The sequence below is a fragment of the Capricornis sumatraensis genome, chromosome 8 (assembly GCF_032405125.1).
Source record: "Capricornis sumatraensis isolate serow.1 chromosome 8, serow.2, whole genome shotgun sequence".
NCBI classification, from domain to species: Eukaryota; Metazoa; Chordata; class Mammalia; order Artiodactyla; family Bovidae; genus Capricornis; species Capricornis sumatraensis.
The window spans coordinates 67,949,798-67,974,221 of NC_091076.1; the positions used below are offsets into that span (position 1 = coordinate 67,949,798).

The 24,424-nt window shown below is 40.7% G+C and overlaps 1 protein-coding gene and 1 non-coding gene across 2 annotated transcripts in view; one reads left to right on the forward strand and one right to left on the reverse strand.

The window, feature by feature from the left end:
* MYO1D (myosin ID) overlaps positions 1–24,424 on the forward strand; it is a 359,813-nt gene that overhangs the window by 160,736 nt on the left and 174,653 nt on the right. Inside the window, exon 16 of the mRNA XM_068978746.1 lies at positions 6,119–6,326. Coding sequence (XP_068834847.1) covers positions 6,119–6,326 — 208 coding nt within the window. The remainder of the gene's footprint in view (positions 1–6,118; positions 6,327–24,424) is intronic.
* On the reverse strand, positions 9,434–9,505 carry TRNAC-ACA (transfer RNA cysteine (anticodon ACA)). Its single transcript has one exon. It is a non-coding gene; the product is annotated as a tRNA-Cys (tRNA).

Sequence of the window (24,424 nt, forward strand, 5' to 3'; positions counted from 1 at the left end):
AGATGTGAATCACTCCTAAATATGATATGAGGCAGACATGCAGACCCAGAAGCATGCTGAGGTCACAGATTTAAGGAAAGACTGCCTTGTGAGGCTTCAGCTGGCGTTCAGGAGACATCTTGGCTACAGTCTGGAGTTTATCCCAGCTGCAGCACTGAGAGGTTGCTGTAATGGCCAGGACAAATAACCACCTGAGCAACTGCAAGGGAGACATCATAGGTATATTGGCCAAGATTCAGGAAGCAAAAGTAGCCACCTTACAAGAGGCCAACAAAGGCCAAGACGTGCATGTAGGAAGGAGGATTCTAGGGTAGGAGATGAGATAACAATCAAACATCTGAGAAAGAACAGACCAATGAGAAAGAACCAATAAGCTCAACAAATGCAAAACCTCAGCCCCAAGGAACTAGAGCAAGGAGCAGAAGACCTTGGAAAAAGCCTATTCATGTTCTCAGAGAGATAAAGGAGAGAATTTTGGTCCGAAAGTAGGAATATGAAGTTCAAAACAAGAACAGGTTGTTGTTTAAAAGAAGCAATTAGGGATTTGGAAAATGAAAACCAAATTAAGCACAGTTGGAGTGAATTGTCCATCGATAGAATGAGCCAGCAATTTATAGTGTCATCATACAATGGTTACAAGTCAGCATTAAAGAGAATGAACAGGGACTTCCCTGGTGATCCAGTGGTTAAGACTCCACTCTTCCAATGCAGGGGCCGTGGGTTCAATCCCTGGTCCGGGAACTAAGATCCCACATGCCATGCAGTGTGGCCAAAAAAAAAAAAAAAAGATAATGAACAGCTGATACTACAACAGCAGCATGGATGAATAAATCATTATGTGAAAAGGCGTCACCAGAGAGTACATACTTTATGCTGCCATTTATATGAAGCTCATGAACAGAAAACAATCCAGAGCAGTGCTTTGCTTTCGGTTGAGAGTTGGCTGGAAAGGGGGAAAGGTAGTGTGGGAGCTCTTTGTGATTGTGTAGGTGATCTTCATCTTGGTGGACATGTCAGTTTCATGAGTGTACACATTTTTCAAAACTTACTGAATTGTGTATTTAAATGTGTGCATTTTACTATACATAAAATTTACCATAATTAAAAAAAATTTTTTTTCAAACTCAGTTCAGTTCAGTCGCTCAGTCGTGTCCGACTCTTTGCGACCCCATGAATCGCAGCACGCCAGGCCTCCCTGTCCATCACCAACTCCCGGAGTTCACTCAGACTCACGTCCATCGAGTCCATGATGCCATCCAGCCATCTCATCCTCGGTCGTCCCCTTCTCTTCCTGCCCCCAATCCACTAAACTTCTTTTAAATGAGTTAGTGAGCTAGAAGATCGAGCTAGAATATCAAGCTGAAGACTTCTCCCAGACCTCATCACAGAGAAAAAGAGATGGAACGTTCTAAAGAAAGGTCACACCAAGTGTAAGTTTGATCCAGGAGGGCCAAAAACCATTTAGCAGGAGCGCTAGAAGGAAAGAAGAGTCCAGGGGTCAGATTGAAAGAATACACCAAGTGTAAAACATATGAATTTTTTAAATGAACTTACATTATGTTCACTTTCAGAACTCTAGGCATAATGAAAAATGCTTAGATTTCCCAAGAAGAAAGGCAAACTACCTATGAGGAACTGAGACTCATACCGTCATCAGACTTCTCATTAGCAACATTTAGTGTAAACAGACAAAGGAGCAGTATCTTCACGGTGAAAGGGAATGAAGTTTACACTTAGCATTTTATTCCATGCCAAGTTCAAGAGTGTGGGTAGGGAACTTCCCTGGTGGTCCAGTGGTAAAGAGTCTGCCTGCCAATGCAAGGGACACAGGTTCCATCCCCGGTTCGGGAAGATTGTATATGCTGTGAGGCAACTAAGCCTGTGCCCCACAACAAGAGAAGCCACTACCGTGAGAAGCCCGAGCATTGCAACTGGGGAGTAGACCCCACTCGCTGCAGCTGGAGAAAACCCACCTGCAGCAGTGAAGACCCAGCACAGACCGAAAAAAAGAGAGTGCGCAGAATGAAAACAAAATAAATTTCCTGTCATGTATAAGTTCAGAAAGTTTACTATCCCTAGACTCCTCTGAAAAATCTTTGAAAGGGTGTACTTTAGCAAAAAGGAATATAAGTGCAGAAGGGAAATGTGGAGTGCAAAAAGCCAACATTGAACAAATAAGTCAGCAAAACTTCTTGTGACATCTATACAAGTGGTTTCCATTGTAACAGGGGGTAGGGGGCGGGGAAGGACATGAGTAGTAATCATTTGCAACAAAAATTAAAATGGGAATGAGGAATATAGAGAAGTAAAGACTTGTACTGTTTATGGAAAGGATAGAAATGTTAATTAACAAGACAAGGGAAAAGAATGTATTTTCATATAAATATAATATTTACATATACTGATTGAACTGATGAACAGTGCTGTATGGGGTAGGATGGAAAGTGTGTAGGACACTAGACGAATGTTTTCAGTCTTGGTGGGAGAATAAGTAACATTTCCACAGTGGGTCTGTGTTTTGTAGATTCTGCAGATTTATTTTGTAAGCTAGCTTTGAGCCTAGACTTCTACTTGTCACTTTCATTCTTTTATCAAAAGAGAGAGAGAAGGATTTTAAAGGTACTGATAACCTTAGAAGCTGCTAAAGTCTTCCAGGGAGGTTAAAAAACTAGTTGTCAGAAAGCAGATGAGTTCAGCTTTTTAATTTGCAAGTTCAGGATGCTGGTTTGCTGGAGAGCTGGGGTTGTGCCCTTAACCATGGGAAAGAGAGGAAGGGCACCGTTACCCTGACGTGTTACCTGAGCAGTGTGGCTGTACGATTTCTTCTAGTTCCTGCAGAATGCCTAAAACTTTCAACACACACCATTACTGCCTGTTGACTCTTATTCTAGTTTCACAATTAATTTGCAAGCTTTTGAATTTTATTTCCTTTTTTCATGTGATATCGCACATCATTACCTCTCTCTTTGTATCAGAACTCTTCCGTTTCTGTCTCTATCTGGCAAGTGACTAGACTTTTAAATGTATTTTCTTCCATTCTTTTATTCAACACATATCTCTCTCCTCACTGTGTGGCAGACAACATGGTAGGCACGTGGCTTATAGTGAGGAACAAAACAAAATCTCCGCCTTTGTGGCACCTGTAGACTGACATTCAACAGACAGACCCTCAAATCAATATGATTGCAAACTGAGATGAATGGTGTGAGGAAAAGAAATGCAACTGGTTGTTTTAGGAATAATGGGGATGATGGTTGATGAAGGAAAATCAAAAAAGACTGGAAGATGAGAAGTCTCCACCTTTCAAAGAGTAGCTTTTAAAAAAAAGCATTCCAGGAAACTTCCCTGACGGCCCAATGGCTAAGACTAGACCAGTGCAGGGGGCCCAGATTCAATCCCTGGTTAGGGAACTAGATCCCACATGGTGCAGCAAAGAGTTCGCATGCTGCAACTAAATATTTCAAATGCTGCAACTAAAATGGAAGATCCTGCATGTCCCCTCACGCAGCCAAATAGATACATTTTTAATATGAATTTATTTATTTTAATTGGAGGTTAATTACTTTACAATACTGTATTGGTTTTGCCATATGTCAACATGAATCTGCCACGGGTATACACGTGTTCCCCATCCTGGACCCCCCTCCCTCCTCCCTCCCCGTACCATCCCTCTGGGTCGTCCCAGTGCACCAGCCCCAAGCATCCAGTATCATGCATCGAACCTGGGCTGGCGACTCATTTCATATGTGATATTATTCATGTTTCAATGCCATTCTCCCAAATCATCCCACCCTCTCCCTCTCCAACAGAGTCCGAAAGACTAATCAGGATTTCCATTAAAAAAAAAAAAAAGTATTCCAGGCAGTGGGAACAGCGTATACAAAGCCTCAAAGCAAGAAAGAGGCAACCACAACACCGAGACCCTGAAGAAGGCCAAGGTTATTGGAGCAGAGCAATGAAAGCAGGAGGGCAGTAAAAGATAAAAGTGTTGTGAGGCGTTTGGGTACTGCTCTGACTGCTGAATATGCAGAATGGATTGAAGAAGAAGTGGGAAACAGTTTAGGAGTCTGTTGTAGTAAACTTGGTGGTGGTTTCTCTTAGGATTGTGGCAATGAAGATGAGAGTAGCTGGATTTTAAACATGTTTCGGAGGTGGAATCAATAGACTCGATGATGAATGAGAAGGAATGATAGAGAAGAGCAGGAATCAAATGCGATTCCCAGGATTCTGGCTTTGGTAACCAATGACTTTGTGGTTGGAAGGACTGAAAGAGGAATTTAAAATGCCTTAAGGTCTGTATAGGCCCTGGATATGTGAGTGTGAAATTCAGAGTTGAGAACTGGGCTTGGGATAATAATTGCTTGAGTTGAAAAATGAAGTGGGCGGAATAGATGAGGTGAAGTGGGAGGTTGTACATAGAGAGACGAGGGCTTGATATGAGCCCCGGGGCACTCCACCATTTGGAGGTCCAGTAGTGAAGAACAGTAGCCAGAAATGAGATTGAGAAGAAATATCCAGAGACAGGAGGAATCCAGGAAGAGCATGCTGCCACGGAAGCTGGCAAAGAAACTAGGAAAAGAGAGAAATATCAAGAAGGAGGAATCAGGTGCCCCTTAGATACATACTATCTTAACCAGAAATGGGTAAATTCCTAGGAGGAAAATATGAAGAGTCCTGGAAGGTGCAAAAGTAGCCTTGAACCAATCCTTGGTTCTTGGGTGGGACAACTGGACATCATAGCCAAATGTAACGCGTGGGAACCCCAAAAAATACCCGGAAGGATTTGTTTTGTGATTGTTTTTCCCTATGCAAATTACTTCTAAAGTTCATATAGAAAAATAAACATCCAAGAATATCTAGAAAGACCTTTAAAAGGAAAAGAAAGAAAAAAGACCACTGGGTATTAAAATATAACATCTATAATTAAAACCATGTGGCACTGATGGGCAGAGAGAGCAGTGAAACAGACCAAAGAGCCTAGAAATGAATTAAAGTACATATGAAAATTTAGCATATGATAAAATGGCATATTAACTCAGAGGGAGAAAGACCGACTTTTTAGTAAATAATATTGGAAATAGAGTTTTTTCAGAAGTAAAGTTGGATCCATTCCATGTACCCAGATAAATTACAAGTGAATCAGAGCTCCAAATGTAAACAATGGAAACATACAAATCCTAGAAGAACCCCTAAGTGAATTACCCTGTAATCTAAGTGTGAGGAGAAGCTCTTTTCACTAAGACTTAAAATTCAGATGCAATGTGTGAAAAACACACTAAGTTTGACTCCATGTAAACAACTTTGCACCAAGGGTAGGGGGAAAGCACTGTGGTAGGCAGCCTTCCAAGCTGGTCCCAATGATCCCCGCTTCCTGGTATTCATGCCCGCGTACTCCTTTTCCCAGGAGAGTGGGATGCCCCTCGTGAATTGCTTCTAGCAAAATGGAATATGGCAAAAGTGATGGAATGTTGCTTGTGAGATTAGGTTATGCAAGGCTGAGACTTTGACTTCCGTCTCACTCATGATCACCGTCACCAAGAAGCTGGTGTGTGCTAAACTAACTTATTAAGAGGCCCACATATTGAGGAACTGGTGGCTACTTGTATGTAGAATTGCAAATGATTTTTGTGTATTAACGTTACGTGTAAAACACAGCTTGGTTTTCTTTTACTGATGATAGTTTATCTGAAGATCTGGTTGATTTCCTTTGAAACGAGTCATGTTGTTCTTAAGAAATGTTTTCAAACACCCATGATAGAGGCATCTTTGTCTTGTTTCTGTTTGCAAAGAGAATGCTTCCAAGGTTGCCATGTTACCGATAATATTTGCTGCAAGTTTTTGGCAAACAGCTTTTATCAAATTAAGGAATACCCTTCTAACCCTGGTTTAGTAAGATTTATTATCCTAAAGGAGTATTATATTTTATTGAAGGCTTTTTATGTGTCTCATATGAGGCTAGTGAAATTCATCTCTATTCTGAGTTTGCTAAGAAGTTTTTCTTTTTTCCTTTCTATGAAGCATGAATTTTATTGAATAGCTTTTCTGCATCTATTGATACCACATGGTTTTTCTCCCTTAATCTATGACCTGGTTTGGTTTTTTATTCCCCCCCATCAAGGTACAAAATGATCTCTGAATTCACCTGGCCCAACCATGACCTCCCCTCAGACAAAGAGGCTGTCAAGAAACTGGTCGAATACTGTGGCTTTCAGGATGATGTGGCTTATGGGAAGACCAAAATTTTCATTCGAACACCCCGAACATTGTTTACCTTAGAAGAGCTCCGCGCTCAGATGCTTGTAAGGATTGTCCTCTTTCTACAAAAGGTAATCTTACATTTTCTATATGAGGATAAGGCTTTGATTTTATGTTCTTAAAAATGAGTTGAATGCTTCCTTTGATTCAAGAAATGTTCACAATGATGTATTTTTTTTTTGCGTCTATGCATCTCTTAGAGTGTTTTCTGTTGCCTTTGCACATGGAAAGCTTACCTGTGTGAGTTCAATTTTTTTAAATATGTTTTTACATTTATTTTTAATTGGAAGATAATTGCTTTACAGTGTTGTCTTGGTTTCTCTAGTACACAGCAACAAGAATCAATTATATCCTCCAAATGCCAAAGATATTTTGTCTTCTGATATTCCGAATCAGAGAGATGTCTGAAGTAGTCTGATTTTTGTCTCGTGGTTAATTGGATTGTTACCCTCATCTTAACTGCATAGAGGACTTTTTTTCTGTCTTGTCATTCAAAAGCTTGACCAACTCATTTGAAACCAGCTGTCTCATTCGTCATGACCCACCACCAGCCCTTGACGGAAGTGTGTAATGCTGACTTAGCACTGCTCCTAAGATCAGGGTACCTGTCATCGTTGATCTGTGCAGGGTCCCTTTTCATTCCATTTGCTCACTCAGATATTTCTTTTTATCCCCCTTACCCATTTCCATACCTTCTGTATGAAACGTTTTAATGTGAGAATTGATACATGCATACAAAAAGAATTCATGTCCCTCTGTGAGAAGGGAGTATCCATCAGGGGAAGGGCGGCTGGGTCGTTGGGCATATGTAGACCTGGCTGCTCCTCTCCAGGATGCCTGCCAGTTTGCACATCACCAGTTTGCATGTAGAGGTTCCTATGTGCCCACATCATTTTCAGTATCATCCAGGTACCTAGATTTTGCCAGACTAATAAGTATAATGAGATCTCGCCGTTTTATTATATTTCCTCTTTCTCCGATTACCATTAAACTTGAGCATCTAATTAAATGCTTGTTTGCTTTTGGGGGTTTCCTGTAAACTGCCCATTCATACCTTTCGTCCACTTTTCTTCTGGAGTTAATATCGTTGTTTGCTGATGAGCAGGAATTCCTGGACTGTTTTAGACATTAGTCTCTCTTTCACTTCAGACCTTATAAATATATTCTCCTACTGTAGGGGTTCTATTGAACTTTCTAATATGCTTTGTTGAAGAGAATCCTTAATTTTGACATAATTGAAAATCTTCAACTTTTTTTGCCTTATCCTTTGTGTTTTGGAATTTTGTTTAAGAGGGCTTGCCTTGTCTCCAGGTCACAGAGGTACTCTCCTGTGTTTTCTTCTATGAACTGTATAGTTTCACCTTTCATATTTAGGTCTTTAATCCGTTCAAAATCCCCCTGTGTGTGTGGTTCTCTAAAGGAATCCAGTTTCACTTTCTTCTATATGATGAGCAAGTTTTCTCGGTGTCACCTACTAAGTAATCTATTCTTTCCCTGTTAATTTGTGGTGCCACTTTTATTGTGTATGAAGTTTTTATATGTACATATGTATTACATGTATTCTGTTTCTGAGCACTCTGTGTGCCGTTCCATTTTTATATCTGCCTCTCATTACACTAAATGACACACAGTTTTTATTGTCGTATGTCTTAGTATAAGTCCGTCTTCTGTACTTTTTTTTTTCTACTCTTTATTGAGGTTGATTATTGTATACATAGACCTTTATTCTGTAATATGAATTTTAATGTGTGTTTATTGAGTTCATGAAATTCAACAATACTGTTTATTAGGGTCGCATTGAATTTATAGATTAATTTGAAAGGATTAACATTTTTATAATACTAAATCATCTTAAGAGTATAGAATAGGCTTATTTACATCATTTTATTGACTTTTAGACTTAAGAGGGACCTTATGAATTCATGGTAAACTCCTAGATACTTTATTATTTTTGTAGCTGTTGGGATTTTATTACTGTGTCTTTATTAGATTGGCTACATGGCAGTGTTGGTATAGAGAAAGAGTATTGCTTGCGTGCGTGTGCTTGCATGATCAGTGGCTAAGTCATGTCCAGTGCTTTGCGACCCCATGGTCTGTAGCCATACAGGCTCCTATGTCCATTGGATTTGGTTTATGTTAGTTTATCTGTATCCAAAATGAAGCCTTTCTTGATTCATATTTATTGATTTTATTCATTTTTCTGGGTAAAAGATTACATCATGTGCAAATTATAAAAGTTTTTCTTCCCTCCCAATTGCCAAGATGTTTCTAAGTGTTGGTCTTGTTCATTTATTTTGCCTAGAACTCAGAAAAAAACTTTTGGAGTGGAATCTTAAAATTCTGTTTCATCTTAAAACAGTGTTCTTCTGTTAATTTTTTTTTAATATTGCTTTTACTCCGTTCTGTTGTCTTTCTTAAGACAGCTTGTAAATTTGCAAGTTGAAGCTCTGTTTTTTATCTGCCATAGTAAGTTATTTTCCCACATCTGTTCTGTATATATCCAGATCCTAGCTTTTGATCTTCAGTGCTTATCCAGGGGGATGGTTTGTTGTCACAGATCTGACACTTTGAGTTTCTTCTTTATACCTAGCTAAGAGATTGACCAGAATTCAGGCTTTGACTTGAAACCAGGATGACCATACCTCTCAGTCTGATTGGAACCCTCCTGGTTGATGACTGTTGTCTGTTATAAATACTAGTAATAACCCTATCACTCTCAAAGTGCTATACAATAGGTCATTACTAGTTATCTGTTTTATATATAGTAGTGTGTATATGTCAATCCAATTTCCAAGTTTATCCCCCCGCTCCCTGCTGCTGCTAAGTCGCTTCAGTCGTGTCTGACTCTGTGCGACCCCATAGACGGCAGCCCACCAGGCTCCCCCGTCCCTCCCTACCTCCTGGTAACCATAAGTTTGTTTTCTACATCTGTGACTTTGTTTCTGTTTTGTAGATAAGTTTATACCATTTTTATTTAGATTCCACCTATAAGCAATGTCAGGTTTCCCTGATGACTGAGCAGTAAAGAACCCACCTGCAAGGCAGGAAAAGGTAAGTCGCTCAGTCGTGTCCGACTCTTTGCGACCCCATGGACTGTAGCCTACCAGGTTCCTCTGCCCGTGGGATTTTCCAGGCAAGAATACTGGAGTGGATTGCCATTTCCTTCTACCAGGAGATCTTCCCAACCCAGGGATCGAACCCAGGTCTCCTGCGTTGTAGGCAGACGCTTTACCATCTGAGCCACCAGGGAACACAGGTTCAATCCCTGGGTCGGGAAGATCCCCTGGAGAAAGGAAATGGCAACCCACTCCACTATTCTTGCCTGGAAAATCCCATGAACAGAGGAGACTGGCAGGCTGCAGTCCATGGAGTTGCAAAGAGTTGGACACAACTTAGCAGCTAAACAACAACAATAAGCAATGTCGTAGATTTGTCTTTATCTGAGTAACTTTACTCAGTGTGACAATCTTATGTTCATCCGTGTTGTTGCAAATGGCATTGTTTCGTTCTTTTTTATGGCTGAGTAGCATTCCATTGAATCTTGTCTCTCAGAATTTTAGTTTTGCTCATCTGGTAGCTTCCTAATTAGAGGATGGTGCTGCTCCTGCTTCTAAGTCGCTTCAGTCATGTCCAATTCTGTGTGACCCCATAGACGGCAGCCCACCAGGCTCCCCTGTCCCTGGGATTCTCCAGGCAAGAACACTGGAGTGGGTTGCCATTTCCTTCTTCATTGCATGAAAGTGAAAAGTGAAAGTGAAGTCGCTCAGTTGTGTCTGACTCTTTGTGACCCCATGGACTGCAGCCCACCAGGCTCCTCCATCCATGGGATTTTCCAGGCAAGAGTACTGGAGTGGGGTGCCATATGAGATCATAGCAAAATTGATGCAATCTCAAAGACAGTACGGGCTTCCCTTGTGGCTCAGCTGGTAAGGAATCTGCTTACCAGATTGCTTCCTGCAATGCAGGAAACCTGGGTTCCTTCCTGGGGCTGGGAAGATCCCCTGGAAAAGGGAACGGCTACCCACTCTAGTATTCTGGCCTGGAGAATTCCATGGACTCTATAGTCTTTGGGGTTGCAAAGAGTCAGGCATAACTGAGTGACTTTCACTACTACACTACAAAGGCAGTATAGAGCAGGACAAAGGAATGAGTGAAGGAGAAAGTGTGGAGAAGAGTGAAAGAGAAAACGGGATGCTGGAAAACCAAGAAAGGTTCCTCACGCTGTGAAATAAAATACTCAAAAGGTAGACTAAAATAATATGTGATTGTTTCTAATTTTAAAGTGGAGTTCTAAATGGAATTGTAGGGTTAATGACCTTTTCTTTTTCATTTTAAAATAATAAATTTGGTTTTTCACTAGCAAACTGATACTGTGTAAATACTGTACAATATATAGTGTTCTTTTATCAATAGATCGGCAGTGTTTTCTTATAGTTCCTTAAAAGAATTGGTCTGTTTTGCGTCAGTTTTGGATTTATATTTTCTTAGAAAATCATTCAGTTTCTCAAATTTAATTCAACGGAATTGAACAAAGTTGTCTCTTATGTTTCTTTTCATTTCCTTTTTCATCATTCCTTCAATCACTCATTTTGTGTATTTGACTGGTACTCACTTTTTATTATCAACTTTACTTAGTAATGCATTTTCAAGAACCAGCTCTCTTGTTAGTACCACCATTTTCCTATTTCTAATTTACTGATTTTACTTTTTATTTTCATCAATTCCTCTTCTTTTGGAATGTAAAAAGAAGCAGCAAGCAGGAGATTCTCTTCCTCCCAGTTCTGGAGTTGGACATTTCATGCATTTTATTCTTTCACAGTTATTAATAACGGACTATGGAATTTGTTCTGAGAACTACTTTTACTATATCTATAGGATTTCATGCATTATTATATATCTAGATTTCCTATTTCCAAAAAAAATGTTATTTAAAAAATTTTTTAAATCATTTCCAGGTGATAAATGTTTTGAGTGTATTTTTTTTTCATTTTCTGACTTTTTTGGTAATTTTTCAGTTCAGTTCAGTTCAGTCGCTCAGTCGTGTCCAATTCTTTGTGACCCCCATTGACTGCAGCACGCCAGGCCTCCCTGTCCATCACCAACACCCGTTCACTCAAACTCATGTCCATCAAGTCAGTGATGCCATCCAGCCATCTCATCCTCTGTCATCCCCTTCTCGTCCTGCCCCCAATCTTTCCCAGCATCAGGGTCTTTTCAAATGAGTCAGCTCTTCCCATCAGGTGGCCAAAGTATTGGAGTTTCAGCTTCAACATCAGTCCTTCCAGTGAACACTCAGGACTGATCTCCTTTAGGACGGACTGGTTGGATCTCCTTGCAGTCCAAGGGACTCTCAAGAGTCTTCTCCAACACCACAGTTCAAAAGCATCAATTCTTCGGCGCTCAGCTTTCTTCACAGTCCAACTCTCACATCCATACATGACTACTGGAAAAACCATAGCCTTGACTAGACAGACCTTTGTTGGCAAAGTAATGTCTCTGCTTTTGAATATACTATCTAGTTTGGTCATAAGTTTTCTTCCAAGGAGTAAGCGTCTTTCAATTTCATGGCTGCAGTCACCATCTGCAGTGATTTTGGAGCCCAAAATAATAAAGTCTGACACTGTTTCCACTGTTTCCCCATCTATTTCCTGTGAAGTGATGGGACCGCATGCCATGATCTTCATTTTCTGAATGTTGAGCTTTAAGCCAACTTTTTCACTCTCCTCTTTCACTTTCATCAAGAGGTTCTTTAGTTCTTCTTCACTTTCTGCCATAAGGGTGGTGTCATCTGTATATCTGAGGTTATTGATATTTCTCCTGGCAATCTTGATTCCAGCTTGAGCTTCCTCCAGCCCAGCGTTTCTCATGATGTTCTCTGCATATAAGTTAAACAAGCAGGGTGACAATATACAGCCTTGACGTACTCCTTTTCCTATTTGGAACCAGTCTGTTGTTCCATGTCCAGTTCTAACTTGCTTCCTGACCTGCATATAAGTTTCTCAAGAGGCAGGTCAGATGGTCTGGTATTCCCATCTCTTGAAGAGTTTCCCACAGTTTATTGTGATCCACACAGTCAAAGGCTTTGGCACAGTCAATAAAGCAGAAATGATGTTTTTCTGGAATTCTCTTGCTTTTTCCATGATCCAGTGTGTGTTGGCAATTTGATCTCTGGTTCCTCTGCCTTTTCTAAAACCAGCTTGAACATCTGGAAGTTCACGGTTCATGTATTGCTGAAGCCTGGCTTGGAGAATTTTGAGCATTACTTTGCTAGCGTGTGAGATGAGTGCAATTGTTTGGTAGTTTGAGCATTCTTTGGCATTGCCTTTCTTTGGGATTGGAATGAAAACTGACCTTTTCCAGTCCTGTGACCACTGCTGAGTTTTCCAAATTTGCTGGCATATTGAGTGCAGCACTTTCACAGCATCATCTTTCGGGATTTGAAATAGCTCTACTGGAATTCCATCACCTCCACTAGCTTTGTTCGTAGTGATGCTTTCTAAGGCCCACTTGACTTCACATTCCAGGATGTCTGGAATTAATTAATTTTTAGTTTTACTGAATTTTGATCATGGAATGTTAAACATACTATTTCTCATTTCTGGAATATATTGCATTTGGAGGGTCTAGTGAGCAGTCATTTTTTTAATGTAGCTTGATAAAAGGTGTATTTCCTTTTTCTTTTTAATATTTTTGTTGTGAAAAATAGCAGATATTCACAAAAGTAGGAAGAGTAGTGTCCCCCTCTCTTAGCTTGAACAAGGATCAGTCCTTTACTACTCTCATTTTATCTAGTATTCACCACGTGTTTTTATGTGTTTTTGGTCTGGTGTTTTTGAAAGGAAATCTAAGTTATGTTATCATTTTGTCCTTCCATACCAGTACCAGATGAGGATTTTAGTATACTGTTATAATACTATATACAATTAACCATAATTCCTACACGTTACTACAACCTAATGTGTAGTTTGTGTTGCTTATTCCCAGTTGACTTAGAAATGTCTTTCTACACGTGGTTAGAGATTCGAGCTAAGGCAATTTCAAGAATGAAACGTACTGATCTTTATCACATTAATTATGATTTCCAGTGATGTATCATTTCATCCTTAAAAAGTGTATATTTTAAAGACTGGCCTGGTTGGTTTATTCTGTTTAGCAATTTAATATTATTTGTATGTTCTTATATTTGTTAAATTGGCATTTTACACAGTCCCATTGTTGGATTATATTATAGTCCCAGACATACAAAAGATCTTGTGAAGAGTTAAAAGGGGTTCATTAAAGCATGAATATGTCATGAAAACAGCTAATTCTGAAACTGAGAATAATATCATCACTATTAATTATAAGTCATCTCAAAGATTAATATAGGTCTGAGTAGAATAATTTTGTAAATCAGCCAGAGAAAAAGTGTGAATAGAATCATTATCTGAAAATTAGACTGTATGGGTGTAGTTATTCACTTGGCCCTGTTCACTGATATATTGTTTATTGTGAAACTTTGTCAAATAGTAGCATGAAGCTGTGGGGCTCTCACGTCCTTTTCAAACAAATCTCACCAGCTTCTTTGAGAAACCAATCAAGTGTTTGATTTCTCAGACTAAAAGCAAAATAATTATCTCTCATGAAATTGATTACTTTTTTAAAGTGTAAAAAAAAAAAAGACACTTACTGATACAATAGTTAATCTTTACTGGCTGACAGGCACTATTCTGAGCCTTTCATATATATTAACTGAATCTTTACAAGAACTCTGTAAATGAGTGTCTATCACTATGTAGAGTACCTTGCTGGAAATCACACCAATAGTGAACCCCACAGCTGGGGTTTGAACCCAGTGGTCCAGCATACACTATCTTCTCCATGATTCACTTATTCCATTAGCATCATTCAGGGTGCACTCACTCCCTATAGGAAAAACAGGTCTGACTTACACTGTTGAAGAAAAGTTTGTAAAACCAGCCACAGAGATGAGGATGGCATCGTGCTCAAAGAGAAAGAAGAAGGTAATTTGGCAAAATTCCTTTACTGAATGACCTGGGTAGACACCTAGTGATGTCTGAGTCACTGACTCTTGAATATATGAACTAAGACATATCTTCACTACAATGGGAAGAAAACTGCCATTTCCTGTATGAATCAGCTCTCGACATCTGTGTGGTAATGAACAATGATCATTGACTCTTTTACAGAGAATTCATGCTCCAGGAGAAGAGATTTTTGTTTGTTGTAGTAAAAGTGACTTTCAAGCCATGAGCAGATTGGGAAAGATGCGTGTGGATGACTGTAGACAAAGCATAAGCCGAATTACAGGAAGGGAGGGGGAGGCTTTCCTGGGCGATAAGGGAGGTTGCCCCCAATGCCAGTCCACTCACTGCTTTATTCATGGGGAATATTTATGGTTAAAAATATGCTGCTTGACCATGACTAAGTATTGAAAGAAATAAAGAAAAATGTGCCCTTGATCAAATGATGATATGTCTTTTCAGTAGGAGATGAAAAGAAATGGGTAGCAAGTGTCTTTTCCAACACTGTGATGTATGGTTGGGTGGGAGAAGGGCACTCATGCATTTTCAATGAGTAATAAACGTGAATTTTCCCATTCATTACTAAAGAGGGATGTACAGTGAACAAGACAGGGCTTCACCGAGAGGAAGCCGACAACCCAGTCAGGAGGGTGATGTGTTAGCACTCAGACCAGTGCAGTTGAGTAAACTATGACTCTGTTGAGTAGGTAATGACTGCCAGGTGGGCTCAGAGACCAGCCACCTACCTGAGCTGGAAGAGAAGGCTTTCTGGATGAAGTGAGTGAAAGTGAAAGTCGCTTAGTTGTGTCTGACTCTTTGCAACCCCATGGACTATACAGTCCATGGAATTCTCCAGGTCAAAGTACTGGAGTGGGTAGCCTTTCCCTTCTCCAGGGGATCTTCCCAACCCAGGGACTGAACCCAGGTCTCCCACGTTATCGGTGGATTCTTTACCAGCTGAGCCACAAGGGAAGCCCAAGAATACTGGAGTGGGTAACCTATCCCTTCTGGATGAAGGAGAGATGCCAAAAAGTTTGAGAACCACTCGGTCAAGTTTACATTTTACTCCAAGTCCATTTGTAGGGAAGATGGCTCTTCCTCTCTATTCCATAAATCATTTGTACAGGTTGAATTCATTAGAGTTGGGTCATTGGTGTCATAGCAGTTAATTGCCACTATGGTTATTGTTTATAAACTTCCTATGGCAAAAATAGGGAGCAAGTGTTTCTACAAAAATATTCAAAAATATTCAAACAAAAATATTCAATATTGTGTTTGATAATAAATGTAGACTAGTCCTAGCCCTTGGGATTATTAATACAAAAATTGCCCCTTCAATGTTAGAGGAAGGTTCCTAGACAACTGGTGCCACTGACAACTGAGAGAGAGAGAAAAGGAACAGAGCCAGCAGCGTATTTGGAGGAAAGTAATAGTTTGCAGCATAGTTTGAAGTGCCTCTGAGACATTCAAGTCAAGATGCCCAGCAAGTTGGATGTAAAGTCAGGGAAGCAAAGGAAGTGGCAGGTTTCAAGGAAGAAGGAATGATCAGCAGTGTCAGACGCAGTTATGCAGCAAAATAAAGGGCTGCAAGTGCCCACGTAGTCTGGCCATTGGGAGATCACCGGTTTATTAATAACCAGAATGTCAAAAATGATTGGGGTGAAAGCAGAGCATAAGAGGAGAAGAAAAACACACCCAGTATCAGAATCCTCCAGCAAGAAAGTGTGTGTGCATGCGTTTTAAGTCGCTTCAGTCATGTCTGACTCCGCGCAGCCCTCTGGATGGTAGCCCACCTGGCTTCCGTGTCCATGGGATTCTCCAGGCAAGAATACTGGAGTGGATTGCCATGTCCTCCTCCAGGGGATCTTCCTGACCCAGGGATCAAACCCCATCTCTTACATCTCCTGCATTGGCAGCCAGGTAGTGCCAACCTGGGAAGCCCCCAGGAAAGTGTGAAAAACATTTATTGGTAAATCATGGTCATGGAAATAGGTATGGGAAAGGATGGATGTTCTTTATGAAGAAACCAAGGAGTATTTCCTATCTGCAAGACATTTAGTAACTGATTCTTGAACGTTGAAGCATTACCCCTACGTGTGTTACTAAGCAGTGCCATTAAAATAACATTACTCAGTACAAGTCATTGATTTTTATTATTGTGAAGAAAATTTCTGTTGATTTATAATGTTGGCCAATAACTGATGCCATTTAGTATTTCAGTTCAGTTCAGTTCAGTCGCTCAGTCGTGTCTGACTCTTTGCGACCCCATGAATTGTAGCACGCCAGGCCTCCCTGTCCATCACCAACTCCCGGAGTTCACTCAGATTCATGTCCATCGAGTCAGTGATGCCATCCAGCCATCTCATCCTCTGTTCCCCTTCTCCTTATTTACATATTGACAAATGCAAAGCCCTTTTAGAGCAATAAAAATGCTTCAGCAGCCCTGGAATGACAGAGCATCCTTCCTCCCTCCCTCCCTCCCTCCCTCTCTCTTTTCCTACCCCCACCTACCCTTTTCCTCCTCCCACCCAACTGATGAATAAAAAAGATAAAAGCATATTTGGAAAGTAATGACGACATGTCAAAAATAATTTGTTTCTGATTTATCTCCTCTCAGATAACTGCCAGGAAGCGACCACTGCCACCCCTTCCCCAGCCCGCTCCCCTGTAAGTTGCAAGCAGATGATTTGTTCTCGCAAAAGAGCCGCAAATCCGTTGCCTGGGTGATATCTCATTACTAAGGCAACCAATTTGGTGCATCAGTGTGAATCCCAATTTTAAAATGTAATTATGTCAAGATATGTACATATGCTTGAGATTTGCTTAAAAGAAATCTGTTCCCCTTTGGAAGAAAAACATTTCCTATGTTAGTGGAAAGAAAGGAGGAAATACTTTTATTCTTTGTTCACTCAAATACCTCTTTCAGCTGAGCTCCCCACCATGCTTAGCAAAGGAGCTTGCAGTGGTTCTTTCTCACTTTTTTTTCAACTTGAGATCTTCCCTTTCCAAGACACTTCTCTCTTGAGACCTGTCACTCATAATCTACCAGCTGTTGTCTCCATGACAACATTTTCTGGCCCCTTAAAGTGGTGGAAGGGAAAACAACAACAACAACAACAACAACAACTCTGGCTACATTTTCCTGGCACTTTTCTTTTTTAATTACTGGAAGCTCAAGAAATTGATTCTTTGCAAGGAATTAATTAGTGGAAGGGAGGTGATTCGATGAATAGATGTTTACATTAAATTAAAAACTAGTGAACAAGTCGGTGAGGATTGCCATTCCAGACTCAAATGAAATATCTTACAGTTAGGAGGAGTACACCAAAAGCTCATCTGGAGGAAGACAGCCACGTCGAGCAAAATACCATCGAATCACTGCTGAGCAATTAATTTTTCTTCCTCCTTGACAAAAATTATTGTTTAAAAATTAAAAGCATATTTGGGTGCAGGGAGTATTTAATTACCAACCTCATGAAATAATGAAATCCAGGCAACTCATATGCGTTTGCTGAAGCTTCCAGTTAGCTCAGGATTCGGGTTTGTATGCAAATCCAGGAACCATTCTTAGTTGGGGGTTCCAGTGTGACTGACACCCCACCCTCATTGCCTACCTGTTCTTCTTTATTCCTCAGTCGGGTGACTGTATAAGGCTTCCCTGGTGGCTCAGATGGTAAAGCGTCTGCCTGCAATGCGGGAGACCTTGGTTCGATCCCTGTGTTGGGAAGATCCCCTGGAGAAGGAAATGGCAACCCATTCCAGTACCGTTGCCTGGAAAATCCCTTGGACAAAGGAGCCTGGTAGGCTACAGTCCATGGGGTCGCAAAGAGTCGGACACAACTGAGTGACTTCACTTTCTTTCTTTGGGTGACTGTGTCATCTAAGTACCTCCTATGTAAGTTCCCTCTGGTTCTTTGGGAAACAGTTGGGTGACAAATATTAAAGGCAGCAAAAAAAGTAGTATAATGAGTATTCACTATCTCATGGCCACGCTGATAGTTCATGTAAAATGTCACCCCCCCAAAAAAAAGGTGATTTTCAAAACCGACTTTTTTTTTCAAAAAGTACCTACTTTTGCCACATATTCCATTAAGCTAAGACACTTTGTTGGTTTCCCTGGGGGCTCAGCAGTAAAGAATCTACCTGCCGCAATGGAGAAACAGGCATAGAGAACAGACCTATGAACACGGGCAGAGGAGAAGAGGGTGAAGGGGAGATGTATGGGGAGAGCAACATAGAAATGCACAACACCAAATGTAAAATAGACAGCCAGTGGGAATTTGCTGTATGACTCAGGGAACTCAAACAGGGGCTCTGAAACAGGCTGAAAGGTGGGATGGGGAGGGAGGTGTGCGGGAGGTCTGGGAGGGTAGGGCACATGGGTGTACCTATGGCTGCTTCTTGTTGATGTATGACAGAAAACCACAAGATTCTGTAAAGCAATCATTCTTAAATTAAAAAATTAAAAACAAGAAAGAATTCTACCTGCCAATGCACGAGACTCGGGTTCAATCCCTGGGTCAGGAAGATTTCCTGGAGAAGGAAAGGGCAACTCACTCCAGTATTCTTGCCTAGGAAATCCCATGGACAGAGGAGCCTGGCAGGCTACAGTCCATGGGGTCCCAAAAGAGTTGGACACAACTTAGTAACTAGATAACAACAGAAAGATACTTTATGGGTGGCAAAATAGATTCTAATGTCCTGATAGGTTTATCATAGAATCTGTGTGGTTTAAGCATAAGGGCTGCGAGGGTAGGGTTTACTTTAGCTTTTTCTTACTACAGCAAATGTACGTAACTGCTACCAAGAAATCTAAGTGTGTCAGAAATGGCTTATATTTTTTGTCCTGGCACATTTAAACACATTCTGCTTGGACTAGTAAGTTTTGCTAACCAAAATAAAAAATTTATGAAATATTCAGCACGTTCTGGGATATGTATCATTATTTATTGCATGTATTTAGAGCCTACAGTTTCTCTTTATGGGTAACATAGAGTGGCTTTAAATGCTATCTTTTCAATTTCAACATGTGCAGAATATAAATACCTTTAATGTACAAAAGGCCCTTCCAAAGAAATAAATACTAGAAAATGGAGGGAGCATATAAACAATCAGTCCACCAAAAAAAATAAGGGAAAAATGGCCAGCAAACACATTTTCATCTATCAAATACTTGAGGTTTTTTTTTTTTTTTTAATCCTACACAGTGTTGCTGAGGATTTGTTTACTGCTGGCAAGAGAGTAAATACGTGAAAACTTTCCAAACGGTAGTTTAGCAATGTGTTTCAAAAAAACCCTAAAATTTGGTTGGGTTTGCCTCTAATCTAGCAATTATACTTCTAGAAATTTATAGTAAGGAAATTCTTGAGACTTCATGTAAACATTTAGTTGTAAGAATTTTCTCTTCAGCATTTCTCATGAAAGTGGAAAATGATGGAGAAAAACATTGAGTCATATAAATTATAACACATCCATATAGCAGAAAACGAAGCAGCCATTGACAAGGACGATAGAAATTTAATCAAGTGCTCATGCTGCTGCTGCTGCTGCTAAATCGCTTCAGTCGTGTCCGACTCTGTGCGACCCCGTGGACGGCAGCCCACCAGGCTCCCCCGTCCCTGGGATTCTCCAGGCAAGAACACTGGAGTGGGTTGCCATTTCCTTCTCCAATGCATGAAAGTGAAAAGTGAAAGTGAAATCGCTCAGTCGTGTCTGACTCTTAGCGACCCCATGGACTGCAGCCCACCAGGCTCCTCCATCCATGGGATTTGCCAGGCAAGAGTACTGGAGGGGGTTGCCATTGCCTTCTCCGAAGTGCTCATGATAAATGTTAAATGAGAATATATGTTACAAAGCAGGATATTCAGCGTGATTTCTTTTTAACCACATTGATCCTAGAAATACCATACATGCTTACATGTGCGCAAGCACACACATGCGTACAGGTGCATACGTCCATATACAGACTAAGGAGGAACCCATGAGTCATTCCTTTGTGGGGCTTCATTTATAACTAAAGAAAATTTAGGGCTATTTATATTCAATGTTTCCTGTTAGAAAGTCTTACTGTTGCCAGATGTTCTGTGGAAGAGTCAGGGCAGAGAACCACCTGGCTGACGATTTATAAGAGGTTTTCAGGGACTTCCCTGGTGGTCCTGTGGCTAAGACATCTCTTTTCAGTGCAGGGGGTGTGGGTTCAATCCCTGGTTGGGGAGTTAAGATCCCATGTACTTCACAGCCAAAAAAACAAAACATAACACAGAACCAACGTTGAACAAATTCAACAGAGACTTAAAAATACTTTAAAAAAAAAAACACCACAAAACCCTAAAAAAAGGTCTTAAGCTCAAAGATTCCTGTTGAATTCTAAGATTTCTTTCATCTGCAGATCATTTGTAATTTTGCACATTTTGTCTTCTCTCCTCAACCAGATGATAAATTGTTGAGGGAAGCAGTATCCTTTTGCTTGTTTGTACTCCACCCAGGGGCCCCAGCATAACACCCTGTGCCCAGTGGCTTGGATGGTATTTTGCCAGTAATATAATTATTGTATCATGATCCAATGCTAGGTGTTCTGGGAGTTATAAAGTTTCCTATTAGCTGTGTTATGGTTATTAATACTTAAAAGCTAGTCATGTGCATTTAAATGAGGTACCTTCATCATACCAAGCAAGTGGAGTAATTAGTTGGCATAAGACTTATTCCCAACTGGGAAAGAAGCCTTTAAGTTTTAACTCTGCTGCCAGAGTTGAAGAATCACTAACTTCTGTGTAATGTCTTGACTCAACTGCTGCCTAACCAGCAGGTAGTTCTTAGCTTCAGTCAACCACAAGGCACTTGGGGTCCAATCCCTGCTCAGCACTTACAAAATGAAACGTCGTGGCCTCTCTGTTCTTCTATTTCTTCATCTGTAAAAGGGAAATCAGAGTACCCACCGTATAGTATGGTTGTGAGTATTAAATGACTTAATATATTCAACATACTTTGATCAGTGCCTGGCATATGGCAGTTACTATGTGTTTGCTATAATTATTAACATTAGTATTATTAACACTAATATTATTATTATTGGTTTGGGTATAATATATCAGTTGACCATTGGCATAACTATGCCACAAACCACTTATATTGGTTTCCTATGGCTGCTATGAAAATTATCACAGACTTAGTGGCTTAAAACAACAGGAATTTATCTTTTCACAGTTCTGGAGGCCAGAAGTCTGAAATCGGTTTCACTGGGCCAAAATCAGGGTGTCATCAAGGCCATACTTCCTCTAGTGGTTATGGGGGTAATCTGTGCCTTGCTTTTTCCAGCTTCTGATAGCTGCCAGAATTCCATAGTTTGTGGCTCCAGTCTCTGCTTCCATAGTCGCATGCCATCTCCTCTTCCTCTTCAAATCTCCCACCACCACCCCCTTATATAGATATATGTGATTGTACCTACGGTCCAGCCAGATAATCCAGGATAATCTACCCATCTCAAGATCATTAACCTGATCACAATGGCAAAGTCCTTTTTTGTGTGTCAGATGAAGTATCATTTACTGGTTCCAGGGATTGAGAGGTAGATATGTGGGAGGGACAATTATTCACCCCACCAAACCACCCTAAACCTTAGTGGCTACAGCAGTCAATATTTATTTATTCTTCATGCATCCAGGGTTTGGCCCTTTTTGGCTGAGCCCATCCCAGGCTGTGGGTTGACTACAGATTGGCTCCATATGTAGCTTATTTTTGCTGAGGTCAGTGGAGCCTGGGGCATGTTCTTCTCATGATAACAGCAAATGCCTAAGAGGGTGCAGTTCACCACCCAAGCACATTTCAAACTGTTGAGATCACCACACATTGTCACAATGGGGTGACCACACATTGACCAAAGCAGGTCACATCAATGGGATGACCCATGTAGATGAAGAGGAAAGGAATGTATTTGCTATAATAACAACCTAGCTCAGGGTTTTCTGTAGATGACAGTTAGTTAACTTACAGCTACATTAACATATGTATTTGGAAGAGGAGGAAAATCAAGGATTCAAAGCCAACTTATTTAGTAATAAGCCAATTTTCTGTAGTGGTTATTTGACAGATAAGCCAAGGAGCTGTGAGTTTTTGTGGTCTTAGCCTGGCCAAATAAGTACAGTCTTGAATGTGCTGATCCCAGAAAACTTGTTCCGTGATTGTGGGTTTAGAGGCTAGACCTCTGCAGACAAGGAAACTCTGAGACTCCTTTGAGCTACTTTCCTCCTTTTACCATAATACAGTGACACAGTAGACTCCATGGACGTATGAAAAAGAAACAGTTTTCTGCACCTTTGGAAGAATAGAATATCTGCTGGATCAGCTCTCAGAGAGAGGAAAGTAGAGCATACCTATCGGCTGCTAAGTTAAAGCCAAAACTACATTAATTACAGCAGCAGTGCCCAAACTTTTTCGCACCAGGGACCAGTTTCATGGAAGACAATTTTCCCACAGACCAAGGGCGGTGAGGGAGATCATTTCGGGATGATTCAAGCGCATTACATGTATTGTACATTTTATTTATATTATTATTATATTGTGATTTATAATGAAATAATTATACAACTCATTGTAATGCAGAATCAGCAGGAGCCCTAAGCTTGTTTTCCTGCAACTAGACATTTGGGGGTGACAGAAGAGCGATGAGGAGTGGCTATAAATACAGACAAAACTTCGTTGGCTCACCTGCCGCTCACCTCCTGCCATGTGACCTAGTCCCTAACAGGCCATGAACTGGTACCAGTCTGTGGCCCAGGAGGATCTTCTCAGTCGTCCTTAGCCTGTGAGCCTGAACCGCTAGTTCATCTAAGTGGTCTGACCATCCCTTGTAACTTGATTTTTGTCCATTTGAGAATTAGCATATAATATTTGTGGGGATTCCCAGGTGGCACTGGTGGTAAGGAACCCACCTGCCAATGCAGGAGAAGTAAGTGGCCAGTTCAATCCCTGGGTCGGGAAGATCCCCTGGAGGAGGGCATGGCAACCCACTCCAGTATTCTTGCCTGGAGAATCTCCATGGACAGAGGAGCCTGGCAGGCTACAGTCCATGGGGTCGCAAAGAGTCGGACATGACTGAAGCAACTTAGCATGCACGCATACAATATTTGTATATTTGAATTTGGCAGAATTTCCTAGTCTAGGGTTTTTCCCCACCTCTTTCCTCTCATTCCAGTAATAGAGGAATCAGATTATTCCTACAGGCCCAGTGAAATAAACGGAATAATACACAGTAGAGTTTATGGGCTCTTTCTGGGTCACTTTAGCTCCAAGAGTGAGTAAAGATGTAACAAGTCACATTTTCCTTGGTCTCTTGATAAAATGCAGTGACACTGAGGTGTTGACTTCTGTCCAAAAACGGCAGGGTGTGGAGGAGAGAGGTGGGAGTCCAAAGGGGAAATTTTTTTGTGAAAAATCCTGTAACTGGGATGAACAAGCAATTGGGAACTTAATTTGGAATATTCATATTTTCATAGTTGCTACTGCTAAGTCACTTCAGTCGTGTCCAACTCTGTGCGACCCCATAGACGGCAGCCCACCAGGCTTCCCCGTCCCTGGGATTCTCCAGGCAAGAACCAACTTATTTGAGATGAATACTTATGTTTTTCGTGAAACTCTTTTCATGTAAATAGAATATTCACTAAAAAGCAGACTTTTTCACACATCAGGCCCCTCACTGACAAATTGGCAGCAGTTTTTAAGTCAGTGCTTATTCCTGCTAGACTACTCTAGCGTCCCATCAACCACTGACATTGATTTTTGAGATTCCATTAAGACTTGAGAGCTGTGTGGCAGCTGCCATGTGTTTCTTCTTGAATGTTTCATTGGTTGCTTGGCTTGTCTGTACTGTTGTGTAACAGGATGACTTATCTGTTTCTCCTTTGTGAGCTCTTAACTCCTAAGGTTATTTGGCTGTGAAGCATTCCATGGGGACTTTTTCACGGTCTTCTTTTTAAAACTTATAATAAAAGATCTTTAGTGTATTCAAGCCAATGTATATACTTTCATTCAACAAGTGTGTTTATTGCCAGGCACTCTTAGGAGACACAGTGATACATATAATACAAATAGACCTTATCCTCATGGGGTATACATTCTAATTGAGGAGTAAGACCAAAAAAAGTCAACAA